General features: G+C 40.7%; 1 protein-coding gene across 25 annotated transcripts in view; it reads right to left on the bottom strand.

Moving 5' to 3' along the window:
* LOC129480896 (shieldin complex subunit 2) overlaps positions 1–13,519 on the bottom strand; it is a 146,513-nt gene that overhangs the window by 29,911 nt on the left and 103,083 nt on the right. For 8 of the 25 annotated variants that reach the window (XM_063638096.1, XM_063638085.1, XM_063638087.1 and 5 more), the window contains 2 exons: positions 5,441–7,006; positions 488–595 (listed from right to left, as the gene is read on the bottom strand). In XM_063638096.1, coding sequence (XP_063494166.1) covers positions 488–595; positions 5,441–7,006 — 1,674 coding nt within the window. Of the gene's footprint in view, positions 1–487; positions 596–1,778; positions 1,923–5,440; positions 7,007–7,208; positions 7,328–9,283; positions 9,394–13,519 lie in introns of those variants that run through there. The other 17 variants (XM_063638105.1, XM_063638106.1, XM_063638104.1 and 14 more) reach the window with 7 other exon arrangements.

Raw genomic sequence — 13,519 nt, 5'->3', positions numbered from 1 at the left:
GCAGTGGGAGATAGGAGAATAAGGATTCAAACCACAGCTGTCTGAATATGAGACCAATCCATTTTTATTACCTCAAGGATTCTTAATCAGAGGCTCAGAAGTTCCACAGAAGAACTTCAGAGGTCCATGGAATGCTTTAGAATTATAAGTAAATTTTGTGCCTATCTACATAAGTCCAGTTTTCTGGAGAAATGGTCTATAGATTCTCAAAGAGGTCTTTGACTCCCTAAAAGCTGAAGAACCACCACTATACTGACTGCCTAAGAAAACGAAAGATGAGACCCAATACTTCTTAAAATAAATGTGATTTACAATGTACAAGTTCATTTCCTAAAATTCTATTTTCATTCTTACTAACGAAAAGAAACCAATACTCTCCAACTGTTTAGAAAACATTTTGTAAAAGAACCATTTTAACCCTAATCTTTCCTAGTATGTTTTTATACTTTAAACACTAATATATTATTTCATTTAAAATGTGCCTTACATTCTTCAGGCTGAATAGATGAATAACTCCCAAGATTTAATAACTGACTGCTAAATGTTGATTGTAGTACTGTCTCGCCAACCCATTGGTCCTCATGAATAACAACATCTAGAGAGAGAAAAAACATTCTGATCACGCCATAAATTCCTTCACAATGTGGTTAACTTACCAGTCGCAGCAAAATATTATGCATGCCTCCCATATACCAAGCAACTAGAGATCAAATAGGTTAAATAACCTGCCTAAAGGCACGAAATGACAAAACCGCAAATCTAAAATCTAAATCTAGGTAAATTAACAAAATTGCTTCTTTATATTCAAACGATATCAGTATGGAAGTCCACTGCTCTATATAAAAAAGGTTTAATAGTTTTTATTTACATAAGGAAAATGTTATCATGTATATTTCTGATAAATTAAAAATAATTTTTTTAGCAGAGGGCAAAGTAGTGGTTCCAAAGTCGTAGTGCCTAGGAGAGTAATAATATTCAGTATGCACTGGTCCCTTCTACTATAAATATATCTGAATATAAGGCATTCTTAACACACTTGATTATTTTTCCCTAAATGGCATGATAATTATCTTCCATAGAAGTTAAAAGTGAAAGACTTTGGAGGTAGGGAACATTTTCCAATTGGAAAGAGAGAGCTGTGTATCTAAGACGGATAGAGTAGAATCATGTAGAACTAAACATACCAACAGGTAGAAACAATTGTAAGTAGAGCAAAACTTGTGAGCTATAAAGAGAAAGAGGGGAAGGGAGCTATCTCTAAGGCAGGATCTAATCAGCATACAGTGTCAGAGGTATAAACATATATTAACAATAGCGAAATAATTTAGAGATAATAGGAAAGAAAAACAAGGATGTATAAATTCCAAGTGATTACTTGCAGATTTAGATTCCAGACCCTTTCCTCAGCTTTTGAACCTTTTATCTACAACTGCCTGATGGAAATTCCCACCTGGATATTCTATTGGCTCCCCAAACTCAGCAATGTCCAAACCTGCTTTTCCTTTCATAGTGCCCAACTCATTTGTTGACACTATGCTGCTAATCAAGTAAACTAAAATCTGAAGTCATCTTGCCTCTCCCTTCCCACTTCTTGCCACAAGCCCCCACCTACCCCTTTGCTGCTTAAATGTGCCCATGCCCTGCGACTACTACTGTTTTACATCACACATTCCTTTCCCTCCCAACAGGTGCTTGTCCTGCCTGCAACCCATTTCTTACAATGTTAATGAATCATTTACCAGAGTATTAATGAGTGATATATCATTCAGGTGACTTACTAAAAAACAGTGGTTCCCCACTGCCTAGCCAGGAAGAGCTAGTACAGCATTCAAGACTTTTCATGATCCAACATTCAGGATGCATGTTCTTCAGAAAAAAGGAACAGATGAGAAATTTCAAGGAGAGCGTTCTGAAAGCTAGGACTGTGAAGCCTACGTTGGATTAGTGACATGGTAATCACTAGTGGTGCATGGAGGGGATGGGTAGCCCGCCCTGGCCTCCTGGCTCCTTCCTGCCCTCCCACTGACATGCCCCCACTCCTAGTCTTTATTCTGTCTGTCCTTTAAACACTGTTGTTTCCCAATGTTAAGCCTCCCATCTTCTTCTAATTCTAGTCAGTAGTCTCCCTTAGGTAATCCTTATTTTTGGCATCTTTTCATTCTATTGCTAGAAGATATAATAGCAAACTGTCTACTGTGTTGGTATTCAACAAGGTCTGGAATACATCTGTTACTTAAAATTTTTCAGTTTGGGCCGGGCGTGGTGGCTCACGCCTGTAATCCCAGAACTTTGGGAGGCCGAGGTGGGCGGATCACAAGGTCAGGAGTTTGAGACCAGCCCGGCCAATATGGTGAAACCCTGTCTTTACTAAAAATACAAAAATTAGTCAGGCATGGTGGCGGGCTCCTGTAGTCCCAGTTACTCAGGAGGCTGAGGCAGGAGAATCACTTGAACCCAGGAGGCAGAGGTTGCAGTAAGCTGAGATTGTGCCACTGCACTCCAGCCTTGGCGACAGAGCGAGACTCCATCTCAAAAAAAAAAAAAAAAAAAGAATATTTCTGTTTGGGGGTATATATCAATAGGTAGTATGAACTATCTAAGCTATCCATCTAAGTTCACTGCCTCATTAGGACAACAGAACAGTGTAGATTTCTTTTTTTCCTCAAAGTTTCCATCTGTTCCACACAAAAGAAACTTATTCAGAAATCAGTGAACTAGATCATCTTTTTCTTAAAAAGACAAAAAAATCTGATTTTTTAAAAAAAGTTCATAGAAATCATCTAAATGTCTTATAATAGGAAAATGTTAAGTAAATTGCATTGAAGCCACCAGAGAGAATGTTACCTAGTTGTTAACAACTATAGAGATGTTAGGAAAAAATACAGAGATTGCAGAGTTGAGTTTACACCTACCTAGGAAAAAGGAAAAGGCCCCTGAGAGGTCCCTGGTGACATTAATTGCCTTGGTAAAATGACCATGGTCCAGGATCCAGCCCTCTTTTACAGTCTGGGAAACTTAATTTTGTTAACACTCCAACTGCAACATAAACTCATACTAAATCAATTAATGAAACAAATTAAAGAAAAAAAAAAAGCAATTTTTTTTTCATTTACAATGAGGCATTAATTGCCCCCAAAAATAGTATTTCAGCCTGTTCTCATGCTATGGGCAGCTCTACAACTAGAAAGCCAAATTACAAGCAAAAAGGTATTCAGCAAGCACTGAATCAGAACAGAGAGTTAGGTGAATTGAACCTCCAATAATATAATCACATATAAATAATAATAGCTAATGCTGCCAGTGGGATGTGGCTATGCTAAGCCTGTTCATTACAATCTTGTGTTTACCTCTTTATAAAAGATTGTACTTGACAATCCTACAGGAACACCAAGGTACATTAGCTAAGGTTCTCATTCCTCCTGTAAATTATTTGGTAGGACTATCAATATTGCTTTGAAGTTTTCTTTTTCTAAATACCTCCTCTGTATCACATTCTTTCATTGGATATTTTATTAAGCTTAATCAACTTCCTCCTGCTCTAATACACCGTGTGTCAATTTTAAATCAACAAAGAACATGTAACACAATGTTAGGTGTGTTCGGTGAAAACATATTCTGGCCAGGCACAGTGGCTCACACCTGCAATCCTAGCATTTTGGGAGGGTGAGGTGGGTGGATCACCTGAGGACAGGAGTTCGAAACCAGCCTGGCCAACATGGTGAAACACCGTCTCCACTAAAAATACAAAAATTAGCCAGGCATGGTGGCGTGCACCTGTAATCTCAGCTACTCGAGAGGCTGAGGCAGGAGAATCACCTGCACCCAGGAGGCGGAGGTTGCAGTGAGCCAAGATTGTGCCACTGCGCTCCAGCCTGGGTGACAGAGCAAGACTCTGTCTCAAAAAAAAAAAAAAAAATTAAATATTCTCTCTGGGTGCAGCGGCATGCGTGCCTGTATTCCTAGCTACTTGGGAGACTGAGGCAGGAGGCTCACTTGAGCCCAAGAGTTCAGAGTTGTAGCTGCCATCAGGTGTCTGCACTAAGCTTGCCATCAATATAGTGACCTCCTGGGAGTGGAGGACCACAGGTTCCCTAAGGAGGGGTGAACTGGTCCAGGTTGGAAACAAGGGCATGTTAAAAATACCATGGGCACGGTAGCTCACGCCTGTAATCCTAGCACTTTGGGCGGCTGTGGCAGGAGGATCAATTGAGCCCAGGAGTTGGAGATCAGCCTAGGTAATGCAGTGAGATCCTGTCCCTATTAAACAAACAAACAAAAAATTAAAAATAACAATTTAAAAATTCTCATGCTGATCAGTAATCGGACTGTGCCCGTGAGTACTCACTGCACTTGGCAACATAGCAAGACTCTGTCTCTTAAAAATAAATAAATTAAAAATAAATTAAAAATTAAAAAAACAAAATGTTCTTTATGGTTACAACTATATAGTAAGAGTATAAATTCTGGAGTCTAGGAGAAACTATAGCTTTGCCACTTCCTAGATGTATGACATTGGACAAGTTACTTTACTTCTCTGGGCTTCAGCTTCCTCAACTGAAAAGTGGGGATAAAAATCAGTACCTTCCTCATATACTTGATGTAACGAAATATGCATGTAAAATCTAAAACAGGGTCTCACAAACTAAGCTCCCAATAAATATGAGCTTCTGTGTGTGATATATACACACATGCACACACATTTTAAGGAGAACAGAGAAAATAACTGGAAGGTAACACTCTAGAACTCTATTGGTGGTTATATGAAGTTGGTATAATACCAGTTTTTTCCTTTCCATATTTCCAAGTGTAATTAATATAATTTTAATAGTAAAATAAAGCAATAGAAATCAATAACTGTTCCCTCAGTAAGAACACAATGTGCACAGCATTATTCGACATTAGGTAAAGAAGCAGAAAGGTCTAACTCTGTTGCTCAGGCTGGAGTGCAGTAGCCCAATCAAAGCTCACTGCAGCCTCAACCTCCTGGGCTCAAGCAATCCTCCCACGTCAGCCTCCTGGGTAGCTGGGACTACAGGCACACAAAACTTACTTTATTTTTTGTAGAGACGGGGTCTATGTTGCCAAGGCTGGTCTCAAATTCCTGGCCTCAAGCAATCTTCCTGCCTCAGCCTCCCAAAGTGCTGGGATTACAAGTATGACCCACTGCACCTGACTAGGGAAGGCTTATTAAAGGATGGGATAAGTGGAAAGAAGGGGCAGAGCTCAGAAGGATAGAACAGAGGCCCAGAAGTGGCAATGGGCAGGAGAGTGGACAATGGGAAGGAGAACAATGCAGATGCGATAAAGGGATCAATTACGCTGAGCTCAGAAGAGGCAAATGACTAAAGATTGAGTCTTCAAAGACTAAGTGGGAGAAAAACAAAAACAAACAAAACTTAGCTTTATAAAATAAGCTATCACTATACCATAATGACCTCACCTGTGAGTAAAATTATATCTCCAAGAAACACTGTAAATGCCCAGAATGCTGCAGTCCTCCACAGAAAAACCTTCTTCTTAGTTTCTGATTGATCAATTACTGTAACTGTTGCTAAAGGCACTTTAGAGCCAGAATTTGGTCCGAATTTTATGTTTATTTCCTTCACATGGCATGGAGATAGCACCATGACTAAACAATTATACTTCTGGCTTTTAGAATCACAGTTTTTTATTAATGATGTTTTTTTAATACCCTTAAATTCAGACACATTCCTCCGATCTATTTCTACAGCAGAATCTCCTCCATTAGAAATCAACTTCATTTTCTTAGCTACTTGAAGGACTCTAGATAGAGCTTCAGACTGGCCCACTTTATCTTCAGAGGTGCAGCTTCTTTTAATAGCACTTTTGTGGAAGGTATTTAGCTGGGAACACAGTATTCCTGAGCTACACAACTCAATACGTATCTCATTTGGTGGCAGTTCATCTTCAGAACTGAAAAGTTCTTGAGATCCTGTATGTTCTTCAAGACCTTTATCAGAGTTTATGTGAATGCAGCTATTTCCTGTTTTAGGACAAACAGGACTAAAAAGTTCAAGGGAATATGCTTGGTTTTGTCCACTTTCATATGCTTCTGTAAAACCATCAAGCTGAATCGAATTCTCTTCAGGTATTCTTATCTCCCGGTAACTTGCCTTTGGTTCAGCCTCCATGTTTACATTCCCTTTATTTATAGGACTCCGCCCTTTATCTTTCTTTTGAGCTAAAAAAGCAACCTGGCTGGAGGTAATTATACTGAGAAATTCTGTATCAGTTGATATTTTAAGGTCTGAGACCTTCCTAACTGCTGCTTCAGACCTTGAATTATCTACTGCGTTCGAGGAAAATAATCCCAAACACTGATTTTGTATTTCATGATATTCTGTTGGCACACACTCTCTTTGTACCACTTCAGGCCCTATATTAATTTGTTCAGTACTACAAACCAAATCCAATATAGCTGCACATTTATGGCCTAACTGAAACAAATTTGTGTTAAAGTTCTGACCACATATATCTGCCTGATGTTTAGGCCGTTCATCTATAATTTTATTTTCACTGAGAAGCTTTTGATCCTTTTCTTCTTTGGTTAAATGCGGAACTGTGCTTTTAAATCCACGTATTTGCATATTAGAGCTAGTTATATCACTCAGTCTAGAGGAGTGAATCTTCTGGGATTCTATATTCTGGGTTTCAGAAACAGAATGTACAAAGTCATCTTTCACATGAACATGTCTATTCATACAGTTTGCTAAGAAATGACCACTAAGATCTGGAGAACCAATAGATTCTGGGACTTCATAGTTTTCAAGATTTTTGTGCTGTTTTTCATCCCTCAGATATAAAGAATGTTGACTGTATAAAAGCTGAATTTTTTTCCAGGGGTCAGCAACAGACATTAAAGAAGCTGTGCCTTGTGATATTGTCATTTTCAGTGGAGCAACTGTGCCTTGTGATATTGTCATTTTCAGTGGAGCAACTGGAGCACCCCAAAAAATGTGGACTTGAGATCCTCCACTCATGATTTCTGATAAAAATGAAAAATCCAAAATTAATATATTGTCAGTATATTTTTGCATATGGATATTAATAATGTGCCAAAAGAAAATATAACTGAGTCAAAAACATAATTAACATAGGTGATTTTTTTGATACGCCATTTAATTATATAAAATTCATACACAAGAAATTATTAAGGAGAAATCACAATATTCACAAAAATTTTTCACCTAAAGACTCTCTTTAGGCCGGGCGCAGTGGCTCACACCTGTAATCCCAGCTCTTTGGGAGACCAAGGTGGGTGGACCATGAGGTCAGGAGATGGAGACCATCCTGGCTAACAGCGTGAAACGCCGTCTATACTAAAAATACAAAAAATTAGCTGGGCGTGGTGGCACACGCCTGTAGTCCCAGCCACTTGAAGGCTGAGGCAGGAGAATCGCTTGAACACAGGAGGCAGAGGTTGCAGTGAGCCGAGATTGCACCACTGCACTCTAGTCTGGGCAACAGAGTGAGACTCCATCTCAAAAAAAAAGACTCTCTTTAAGGGAAATAGAGCTAAGCACACTCACATCAAACAAGTAAATAGGTTTTTAGTATGTTTGTTTCATTTGAGATGGAGTCTTGCTCTGTTACCCAGGCTGGAGTGCAGTGTTGCCATCTAGGCTCACTGCAACCTCCACCTCCCGGGTTCAACCAATTCTCCTGCTTCAGCCTCCTGATTAGCTGGGATTACAGTCTGTGCCACCATGCCCGGCTAAATTTTGTACTTTTAGTAGAGACGGGGTTTCACCATGTCGGCTAGGCTGGTTTCAAACTCCTGACCTCAAGTAATCGGCTCGCCTCTGCCTCTCAAAGTGCTGAGATTACAGGCGTGGGCCACCACGCCTGGCCTGTTTATTTCTTATGTTGTAAAAACGTGCCCCATTTAAATAACAAGTTAGTAAAGAATGGGAAAAGAGGCATTTGTTTAACTATATTACACTCATTTTTGTGCAGAGCACAGTGGTTCACGCCTGTAATTGCAGCACTTTGGGAGACCGAGGGGGGTGGATCACTTGAGGTCAGGAGTTCAAGACCAGTCAGGCCAAGATGGCAAAACCCCATCTCTATTAAAAATACAAAAATTAGCCAGCTGTGATGGCCTGTGCCTATAGTCTCAGCTACTCAGGAGTCTGAGGCAAGAGAAGCACTTGAACCCAGGAGGAGGAGGTTGCAGTAGCCAAGATCTCGCCACTGCACTCCAGCCTGGGCGACAAAGCGAGACTCCATTTCAAAAAAAAAAAAAAAAAATTACTCATTTTCGGCCAGCCATGGTGGCTTACACTGGTAATCCCAGCACTTGGGGAGGCTGAGGTGTGAGGATCGCTTGAGACCAGGAGTTCGAGGCCAGCCTGGACAACATAGCAAGACCACCATCTCTACAAAAAAATTTAAAAACTAAAAAATTTCTTAAAATTAGCTGGACATAGTGGCGGAACACCTGTAGTCCCAGCTACTAGGGAGGCTGAGGTGGGAGGATTACTTGAGCCTGAGAGGTGGACATTGAAATGAGTCATGATCACACCACTGCACTTCAGTCTGAGTAACAAAGTGAGACCCTTTATTTATTTATTTATTTATTTATTTTGAGACAGAGTTTTGCTCTTGTCACCTAGTCTGTAGTGCAATGACCCAACCTCAGCTCACTGCAACCTCCTGCCTCGCAGGTTCAAGCAATTCTCCTGTCTCAGCCTACCGAGTAGCTGAGATTACAGCCGTCCACCACCACGCCCAGCTAATTTTAGTTTTTTTTAGTAGAGATGGGGTGTCACCATGTTGGCCAGGCTGGTTTCAAACTCCTGACCTCAAGTGATACACCCACCTCGGCCTCCCAAAGTGTTGGGATTACAGGTGTGAGCCACCGTGCCTGGTGAGACCCTCTCTTTAAAAAAATGATTAAGAATCACTATTATTGCTGTAACTACATATTCCAACCTCATTTAATCCTCATGGGAAGAATAACCTGCATAAGGAATAACTGGCATATTAGCTGTTCTATTACATGTCATTATTAGATTTACCACTAGGGGCCCCAAATAGCACAGCAAAAGCCTTCAAGTTCAAAATACATTAATATATCAAACCCAAGTGGAAGGAGAAATATATTATCTTGAAATGTTGGTTAGGGCCAGGCGTGGTGGCTCACGCCTGTAATCCTAGCACTTTGAGAGGCCAAAGTGGGAGGATCACCTGAGGTCAGGAGTCTGAGACCAGCCTGGCCAACATGGCGAAACTTCATCTCTATTAAGAATACAAAAATTACCAGGGCGTGATGGCACGAGCCTGTAGTCTCAGCTACTAGGGAGGCTGAGGCAGGAGAATTGCTTGAACCCGGGAGGTTGCAGTGAGCCAAGATCATGCCACTGCACTCCAGCACTCCAGCCTGGGTGACAGAGTGAGACTCTGTCTCAAAAAAAAAAAAAAAAAATGTTGGTGGGAATACTTAGATATATGCAAATCAAATGCATAACATTACCGTGATAATAAATTCGCCTCCATCAGATCTTTGGCTTTCTTTTCCAATGGTTTCTTCCCTCTAGCTTCAAATCTTTATTTTTATTTTATTTTATTTTATTTTGTTTTGTTTTATTTTATTTTATTTTTTGAGTCAGGGTCTCGCTCTGTCACCCAGGCTGGAGTGCAATGGCGCAATCATGGCTCACTGCAGCCTCAAGCTGCTGGGCTCAAGCTATCATCCAGCCACAGCCTCCCAAATAGCTGGGACTACAGATACATACTGTCACGCTCAGATACAAATCTTTAAAAATAAAACCAACCCCCCACCCCCACAAACTTTGTTGTTTCTTACATCTCATTTCTCCTTTAGTCTTCAACCACTTCTACTCCAACCATTTTGCTATAAAAGTTTTCACTATGGAAACCAATGACCTTCTAGAAGCCAAATTCAAAGGTCAGTTTTCAATACTTTCACTACCATTTGAAACTGTTTATCAATCCCTCTTTCCTGAAACATTCTGCTTTTTTGACTCTGTGAGACTACCATATTGGAATTCTTTTGTACTTAAGACAGATATGTATTGGATTATTCCTTCAATCACTCACGTAACAAACACTCAACATTACGTGCTGGGCATTATGCTAGGCCCTGGGAATTCAAAACAATAATAGAGAGCTTTAAGGAGCTTCATTTCTGAGAGGAAAAACAAACCGACAATTATAAAAAGTGACAGGAGGCCACGAGCCTTGGCTCACGCCTGTAATCCCAGGACCTTTGGAGGCTGAGGCAGGTGGATCACCTGAGGTCAGGAGTTCAAGACTAGCCTAGGCAACATGATAAAACCCCGTAAAAATACAAAAATTAGCCAGGTGTGGTGGCACGCACCTGTAATCCCAGTTACTCAGGAGGCTGAGGCATGAGAATCACTTGAACCCAGGAGGCAGAAGTTGCAGTGAGCTGAGATCACACCACTGCACTCAGCCTGGGTGACTCTGTCTCAAAAAAAAAAAAAAAAAAAAAAAAAAACAGTGATAGGAGCTACTACAGGATTAAAAGGAAGGGACAGCATCTCTAGAAGAGAGAAGCCTGGGACAATTCAACCAATGTGGAACTGCCCATTATCTGCATTTTTCGTAGGCTCTTAGGACTACAGTTAATCACAAAATTTTGGAACTGAATTTTATTGATGTTCAGAAAAAAAGTCATATAATAAAGCCCCTGAGTCATTCCCCACCCCAAAATAGGGCCCAGGAAAGCTGCCCTAATTGCCTTACCCAAGGGACAGGCCTACTATGGGTAATCTCCAAAATGTTTAAAAGGCGTATACGACATTTACTGCTTCTGTGTCCTCACTTAATATTTTCTCCTAAATGTCCTGCAACCTTTCATTTCCTATCTGTGATAAGACAATAATGAAGTCCAAATTGCCAAATAAGAACTCACAGTGCTTCACCACTGCAGTTGTGAAACTCTCTCCTTAGTTTCTAGAACATTACTCTTTCCTAAATTGTTCTTCTACCTCTCCAATTTTTCTCTCTCTCTTCCTCCTTGGGCCACCTCTTTCCATTCCACACACCTCTAGAGAATTTCATCCAATCCCATTCATATAACTACCACATATCCAACTGTGCTTTACAAATCTATACTGAGCCAATCTCTCTCCCAAACTTCAGACCTGTATTTCTAGCATTACTACATTTGATAGGATCACAGTAGAATCAAAGGCGAGATTCAAAGTCCTACTTGCCTTCTAGGCAGGGGAAGATAGTAGAGCATAAAGGGGTGACATGAAGCAGTCCTGAGAATTCAGAGGATCTCCCAGGGCAAGAAATATCTGAGATGAATGTGAGATCCATGAAACACAAGGTTTGGTTTTTCCTTTTTTTTTTTTTTTTTTTTTTGAGACAGTCTCGCTTTTGTCACCCAGGCTGGAATGCAATGGCACGATCTCGGCTCACTGCAACCTCTGCCTTCTGGGTTCAAGCGATTATCCTGCCTCAGCCTCCCCAGTAGCTGAGATTACAGGCATGCACCACCATGCCCAGCTAATTTTGTATTTTTAGTAGAGACGTGGTTTCTCCATGTAAGTCAGACTGGTCTCGAACTCCCAACCTCAGGTGATCCACCCGCCTCAGCCTCCCAAAGTGCTGAGATTAAAGTCATGAGCCACCGCGCTGGGCGGCACAAGGTTATTATATATAACTTATTTCAGTGTGCCTTCACTTATTTGTCTAAATCAGGGGTGTCTAATCTTTTGTCTTCCCTGGGCCACAATGGAAGAAGAAGAATTGTCTTGGGCCACACATAAAATACAGTTAACACTAATGATAGCTAACGAGTTAAAAAAAAAAAAAATCGCAGGCTGGGCGCAGTGGCTCACGCTTGTAATCCCAGCACTTTGGGAGGCCGAGGTGGGCAGATCGCTTGAGGTCAGGAGTTTGAGACCAGCTGGCCAACATGGTAAAACTCCGTCTCTACTAAAAATACAAAAATTAGCTTGGAGTGGTGGCGCACACCTGTAATCCCAGCTACACCAGAGGCTGAGGCAGGAGTATCGCTTGAACCCAGGAGGTGGAGGTTGCAGTGAGCCAAGATTGGGCCACTGCACTCCAGCCTGGACAACAGAGTGAGACTCTGTCTCAAAAAAAAATCTCAAAAAAAACTCATAATGTTTACAAACTCATGCTGGGTTGCATTTAAAGCCGTCCTGGACCACAAGCAGCCCCGCAAGCTGTGGGTTGAACAAACTTGGTCTGAACAAATACCCTTGTAAGTGTGGAACTGTTACCCTACCCTCCTCACCGCCCCTCCCCCCAAAAAAAACTTGACTAGAAAGTGGCCCTATTAATTCAAAAAATAGTAAATTTTTAAAAAGTGTTTATACCAAAGGCTACTGCTACTAAATACTCCAATTTATAGGAGTTGTGAGTATGTGAGTAGGAGGATGGAAACTGGTAAGGGCAGGGGGAAACAAAATATTTATGACAGCCAAATTATACAGACAGAAAAGTTATGGACAACTGATTAATTTCAATAATTCTAGGATATGTTTTAGGTGTACTCAGAGGGTTAAAGCTCATTAAGATACCAGATGAAACTTGCAAGTACATCTCCATTACCACAGTTAATAATTATACAATTTCTCAATCTGCAGAAGGCCGCTTCAGTCAGAAAAACCAATACAACCATAATCCTTTATCTTTAGAGTGGTCAGAGTCTGATGAATGGGTCAAAGATTTCTAAAACAGGATGAACTGTATCAGCAGGTTTTGTCTTTGCAGAACACTGCAACCAAAAAAAATGCTTATTACAAAACATGTATCATTAAAAGAGAGTGCTTTTTCCCTCTTATTACCAGAGAATGAAAAAACTCCCTGTAGTAATGCCTTTTCATGTCTATTTTACCAAAAACACCAAAAAAATCATAAAGTTGCTCAATAGCATCAAATGACAAAGAAGCCACATGGGATTGTAATTAAAAGCAAGGGATTTGGAACAAGAGAGATGTGGGCTCAAATCACTACTCTGCAACTTACTCAAACTTGAAATTATTGAAGTTAAGTGACAGTTGCATGGGGTTCATTATACTATTCTTTGCTGGTGGTTAAAAAAAATCATCCTTTTATTCTTTGACCTGATTGAACCAAATTCAATTTGCTATCATAGTTCATTTGTGTTAACAACACCGTACTAATAACCCACGTACTGTGTATATTCATGCTGAACTCTTTTAAGAATTACTAAAGGCTGAGAGGCCGAGGCGGGTGGATCACGAGGTCAGGAGATCGAGACCATCCTGACTAACACGGTGAAATCCCATCTTCACTAAAAAATACAAAAAATTAGCTGAGCCTGGTGGCGGGCCCCTGTAGTCCCGGCTACTTGGGAGGCTGAGGCAGGAGAATGGCGTGAACCCGGGAGGCGGAGCTTGCAATGAACCAAGATCACACCATTGCACTCCAGCCTGGGCAACAGAGCAAGACTCTGTCCCAAAAAAAAAAAAAAAAAAAAAAAAAAAGAATTACAGGCCGGGCGCAGTGG

This window comes from Symphalangus syndactylus, chromosome 4 (assembly GCF_028878055.3).
Source record: "Symphalangus syndactylus isolate Jambi chromosome 4, NHGRI_mSymSyn1-v2.1_pri, whole genome shotgun sequence".
Classification (NCBI taxonomy): domain Eukaryota; kingdom Metazoa; phylum Chordata; class Mammalia; order Primates; family Hylobatidae; genus Symphalangus; species Symphalangus syndactylus.
The sequence above is the reverse complement of the archived record's forward strand: the minus strand, read 5'-3'. Positions and strand labels throughout refer to the sequence as shown.